Source organism: Mizuhopecten yessoensis, unplaced genomic scaffold, assembly GCF_002113885.1.
Source record: "Mizuhopecten yessoensis strain PY_sf001 unplaced genomic scaffold, ASM211388v2 scaffold10885, whole genome shotgun sequence".
Lineage (NCBI taxonomy): Eukaryota > Metazoa > Mollusca > Bivalvia > Pectinida > Pectinidae > Mizuhopecten > Mizuhopecten yessoensis.
The window spans coordinates 1,098,874-1,105,335 of NW_018408770.1; the positions used below are offsets into that span (position 1 = coordinate 1,098,874).

At 37.2% G+C, this 6,462-nt stretch overlaps 1 protein-coding gene across 1 annotated transcript in view; it reads right to left on the reverse strand.

The window, feature by feature from the left end:
* Nucleotides 1–6,462, reverse strand: part of LOC110463303 — a 52,776-nt gene that overhangs the window by 14,586 nt on the left and 31,728 nt on the right. The window contains exons 13-14 of the mRNA XM_021517802.1: nt 4,444–4,567; nt 2,690–2,829 (exon numbers count right to left, since the gene is read on the reverse strand). Coding sequence (XP_021373477.1) covers nt 2,690–2,829; nt 4,444–4,567 — 264 coding nt within the window. The remainder of the gene's footprint in view (nt 1–2,689; nt 2,830–4,443; nt 4,568–6,462) is intronic.

The window sequence follows — 6,462 nt, forward strand, 5'->3', positions numbered from 1 at the left end:
AAAGAATTTGCTATATTTCCCCTATTGGGCCCCGCCCCTCAGCCCTCAGGGGGGGCCAGACCCACCATTTATACAAAATTAGTTCCCCTCTCCCCAAGGATGCTTCTGACCAAATTTGGTCAACATCTGCTCAGTCGTTCATGACTAGTAGCGTTTTAAAGGAAAAGTTGACAGACGGACGGACGACGGACGACAGACGCTGCGGTATGGTATAAGCTCACCATGGCCCTTCGGACCAGGTGAGCTAAAAACCGATCTGTGGACACATGACACAATCTGTTGACACAATCTATAGACACATGATACAATCTGTAGACACATGACTCGATCTTAAGACACAAGACACAATCTGTGGACACATGACACAATCTGTCGACACAAGACAAAATATATAGATACAAGACACAATCTGTAGACACAAGACACAATCTGTACACACAACGCAATCTGTAGACACATGACACAATCTGTAAACAACACACAATCTGTAGACACAAGAAATAATCTGTAGACACAAGAAACAATCTGAAGACATATGACATAATCTGTCGACATATGACATAATCTGTAGACACATGACACAATCTGTATACATGAAACTCATTCTGTGGACACAAGACACAATATGTAGATACATGACAATTTGTAGACCCATGACACAATCTGAAGAAACATGACACAATCTGTATACATGATACACAATCTGTAGACACAATCTGTAGACACACGACACAATCTGTAGACACATGACACAATCTGTAGACACATGACACAATCTGTAGACAACAAAAACAATCTGTAGACACGAGACACAATCTGTAGACTTCAGACACAATCCGTAGACACATGACACAATCTGTAGACACAAGACACAATCTCTGGACACAAAACACAATCTTTTGACACATGACACAATCTATAGACACATGACATAATCTGTAGACACAAGACACAATCTATAGACAGATGACACAATCTATAGACAGATGACGCAATCTATAGACAGGTGACGCAATCTATAGACAGATGATGCAATCTATAGACACAAGACACAATCTATAGACACATGACACAATCTATAGACACAAGATACAATCTGTATACACAAGCTGTAGACACAAGGCACAATCTGTACACACACGAAACAGTCTGTAGACTCAAGAAACAATCTGTAGACACAAGACACAATCTGTAGACACAAGACACAATCTGGATACACAAAACACAAAATGAACAAACAAAATCTAGACTTAATCTGTATACATGAGACACAATACCTAGACACATGATACAATCTTTAGACAAAAGACACAAACTGTATCCATGAGACACAATCTGTGACACACGACACAATCTGTAGACACAATCTGTGACACACGACACAATCTGTAGACACACGACACAATCTGAAGACACAATCTGTGACACACGACACAATCTGTAGACACAAGACACAATCTGTAGACACAATCTGTGACACACAAAACAATCTGTAGACACAATCTGTGACACATGACACAATCTGTAGACACACGACACAATCTGTAGACACATGACACAATCTGTAGACACAATCTGTGACACACGACACAATCTGTAGACACAAGACACAATCTGTAGACTCCAGACACAATCCGTAGACACATGACACAATCTGTAGACACAAGACAATCTCTGGACACAAAACACAATCTGTAGACACAAGACACAATTAAAAGACACAAAACACAATCTTTAGACACAAGACACAATCTATAGACAGATGACGCAATCTATAGACAGATGACGCAATCTATAGACACAAGACGCAATCTATAGACACATGACACAATCTATAGACAGATGACGCAATCTATAGACAGATGACGCAGTCTATAGACAGATGACGCAATCTATAGACACAAGACACAACCTATAGACACATGACACAATCTATAGACACAAGATACAATCTGTATACACAAGCTGTAGACACAAGGCACAATCTGTACACACACGAAACAGTCTGTAGACTCAAGACACAATCTGTAGACACAAGAAACAATCTGTAGACACAAGACACAATCTGTAGACACAAGACACAATCTGGATACACAAAACACAAAATGAACAAACAAGATCTAGACTTAATCTGTATACATGAGACACAATACCTAGACACATGATACAATCTTTAGACAAAAGACACAAACTGTATCCATGAGACACAATCTGTGACACACGACACAATCTGTAGACACAAGACACAATCTGTAGACACAATCTGTAGACACAAGACACAATCTGTAGACACAAGACACAATATCTAGACACAAGACACAATCTGTGAGACATGACATAATCTGTTGACATTTGACACAATCATATTAGGACCTGATGTTCATATACATAATTCAATACATATGCCATGGTTTAAATTCTGTTCATTATTGTCTGTCCAACATCCTACAGAGATCAACAAAAGTTCCTTTATTTGTCGGCTAGCAGACATCATGATTGATACCAAATGTTGTGCAGTAAAACCCGAGACTTTATTGTTTTGTAGGCACGTCTTGTTGTGATACTTTTTTTCTTTCAGTGACTTGTTTTCCCTGTTCTTGATTTTTTTTTTCTCATATTAAATTTGTTGTCAATTTTTGTAATTGTTGATAATTATGACATACCCGACTTTTTAATACTGGTTATATACCTGTAAGCGTTGATGGCAGTCCCCATGAAGCTGCATCCAATCAAAGATTTGTTATAATCATCCAACATGTACATGTAGTCTCTGTCATAGAAGAGTACTGCAAATCTCTTCATCAGGCCAGGAATCACATCCTGGTTTCCCTAAAATTTAACAAGGCATCGGTGAATGACTGTTTTAAAATATTAATCCTTTGTTCAATATTTTAAGCTGAGCAATTTCACTGGTTGGAAACGGATTCACTGTTTAAGATGTTTATTCTACTTAGAGGTCAAGTGATATTTTGTGCATGCAAAGAAATTCCAAGCAAATTGATAAACATTGGGCGGGAAAGTCTTAAATGAAATTTTGAAATGCATAGATTATCATATACATATTATATAGATTATTTATAACATAAATGGAAAACTAGAAGAAAAAAGCTTATCTTACAATATACCCCTATAATGATGATCTACAGTATATAGGTATTTCAAAGGAGAACAAGAGGCCCATGGGCCTTAGCGGTCACCTGAGTTATGTAAAAACCGATGTTATCGATGTTGCCAAATGAATTTTTTTTTTTTTAACAAAGGTAACTTAATCTACAATTAATGCAAAAGTAGTGTGAAAGATCTGGGTAGTATATGTACTATGTACAAATAGTGATTCTGTCAGTCAGCTGAATTATGGTAAAGCACCTTAAGACCCTTCCATCTATGAAGAGTATTTGATTCTACCATATTTGGGTCTTGAGAAGAGGATTTTTGAAATTTTAGTCAATTTGATCCTTTTTGGCCCCGCAATATAATGGGGACCATATAATTCACAATTAAACTATAGTGAAGTTTACCCCCTCCACAGGGGGAAACGTGAGACCCCAGAGTCACGAAATTCACAATTTTGGTAATGCAAAGACCCAGTTAGCTTCCATCTATGAAGAGTATTTGATTCTCCCATATCTTGGTCTTGAGAAGAAGATTTTTGAAATTTCAGTCAATTCAACCTTTTTTGTCCCACCCATCAGCCCCTGGTGGTCAGTCATGGCTGCTATGTGCATACCATCAAACTTCTATCCAATACTGATAATGTTAACGAAGTTTGAATTAATTCCAATGGAAATTAAACAAATGTTGACCCAAAATGTGATATCCCTATATAAACCAAAGTAAAATTTAACCCCTCCCCAGGGGGAAACGTAAGACCCCAGGGTCATGAAATTCACAATTTTGGTAATGCACCTTAAGACCCTTCCATCTATGAAGAGTATTTGATTCTACCATATTTGGGTCTTGAGAAGAGGATTTTTGAAATTTTAGTAAATTTGATCCTTTTTGGATCCCATCAGCCCCTGGGGGTCAGTCAGGGCTAATATGTGCATACCATCAAACTGCTATCCAATGCTGATAATGCTAACCCAAATTGAATTACTTCCCTGGATTTTACATTTGACCCTTGTGACCTTGCAAGTGGGACAAGGTCATTCATTTTAACAAATTTGGTAGCCCTTCATCCCAGCATGCTACTGGCCAAATATAATCACCCTAGATCTTTTGGTTATTAAGAAGAAGTCGTTTAAAGTAAAATATTGACGCCGGACGGACGGACGACGGACGCTGCACCACGGCATAAGCTCACTTGGCCCTTTGGGGCCGGTGAGCTAAAAAAGGACAGGTGAACTTCGAACTGAGCTTTCCCTGTATGTTTTCCAAAGAGTGGACACAGACATGCTGATGATCCTGTAGATGTATGAAAAGAGTGGATAACTGATAACTTACCTCTAGTGTGATATCTCTGATAAATATTTCAACAAACGTACTCAGTTGTTTTGACCTTTTCTCCATAAAGGTCATGGCCAATTCAGCTACGCGTCCATTCAGCTTCTCTGGAATGTTTGCAATCCTGGAATATAAAGTTAACAATCCTCAAAATGCTTATAGAAAAAACAAATTGAGTTTCAAAAGAAAACAAAATATATGTCTTGTTTTCTAAACCATAACATAGACCTGTGAATTTGAACAAGTAACAATTTTAATGCCATATTAGTATGTCGCTGAACCCATGTTTGTCCAACCTTGAAATCAACCAATATTCCTATAGAAATACTTCAGTCCACAAATTAAGCATGAATCCCTGGTTATGAGTATTTAATTTAACATAACAGTTTCTGGTAAACCACTGATTTAACATTATCACGATAGGTTTTGCTTTAAAGAGATTTTTCACAAATCAAATCAATAAAGGGCATGAATGCATGCAGATTTATGGCCAAATAGAACTTCACATTTTGTCATTTATTTGAACAAATTTCATAGCAATTTACTCCTGTAAGTAACATGTCAAATAATATAAGCCTAGTTTTCTAGTGGTCCTAGAAAAGCTTTTAACATGACTATGACCTTGTGTTTGGGTAAACATGATCTAATTCACCAAAAAGGATTCTCTTACAAAACCACTATACTTAATTTTATGCATCCTTATTCTTGAAGTTGTTTGAACATTTTGACACATTTGATCCCTTGCTTACATTAAAACTTATCTAGTTCAAGGTCAATTGTTTGAAAACTTTTGATAATTAACTTATCACTCAAGCATGTTACGTACTAGTGTATATAGAATTACAATAAGTTCCATAGTTTATAAGAAGATGTTTAAAGTTTTAACACATTCAACTTCTGTGATGAAACATGATGGACCTTTACTTCAGCAAAAATGCTTTATTACTGTATTACTTCATTTGAACAAATTTATAGCCCTTCATCTCAGCATGCAATTTTTAAAAAATATCGCCACCCTAGACCTTTTGTTTATTGAGATAAGGTCAATTAAATGTTTATACATATTTTACTTAATGTGACCTTGAAAGTGGGTCAATGTCATTCAAATGAAAAAGCTTGATAGCCCTTCATCAAAGCATGCTACTAACCAAATATCAACATTCTAGGCCTTATGGTTATTCAGAAGAAGTCGTTTAAAGTTTTAAACATATTTGACCCCTGTGGTCTTAAATATGAGTGAAGGTTATTCATATATACAAATTTGGTAGCCCTTCATCCTACTGGCCAGATATCATCATCCTGGGCCCTTTGGTTATTCAGAAAAAGTCATTTAAAGATGTTCAACATATTTGACCCCTGTGACCTTGAATAAATGACAAGGTCATTAGTTTTAAAAAACTTGTCAGCCCTTCTTCAAAGCATGCTTAGGGCAAAATATCAACATTCGTTTAGAGATTTTAAACATATTTGACCCATGTAACCTAGAATATTAGTCAAGGTCATTCATATGAACAAACTTGCTAGCCCTTCATTCGAGCATACTACAAGCCAGATATCATCACCCAAAGCCTTTTGGTTATTCAAAAGAAGTTGTTTAAAGATTTTAAATATATTTGTCCCCTGTGACCTTGAATATGGGTGAAGGTCATTTATATGAACAAACTGTGTAGCCCTTCATCCCAGTTTGCTTCTGGCCAAATATCATCACCCTAGGCCTTGTGGGTATTAAGAAGAAGTTGTTTAAAATATTGACGTCAGATGGACGGACGATGGACACCGCGTCACCGCATTAGCTTATAACTTGGCCCTTCAGGGTTCCTTAACTTAAGCCATATTGACTCCTGTGACCTTGGATGCCCTTCACTCCAGGAAGCTACAGGCCAAACATCCTAACCATAGCCTGCATGGTCCTGAAGCACAGGTGCTGAACCATAGTGTAGGATCGGACATTAAGAACAGGTGCTGAAGCACAGCATAGGATCAGACACTAGGAACAGGTGCTGAACCATAGTATAGGAT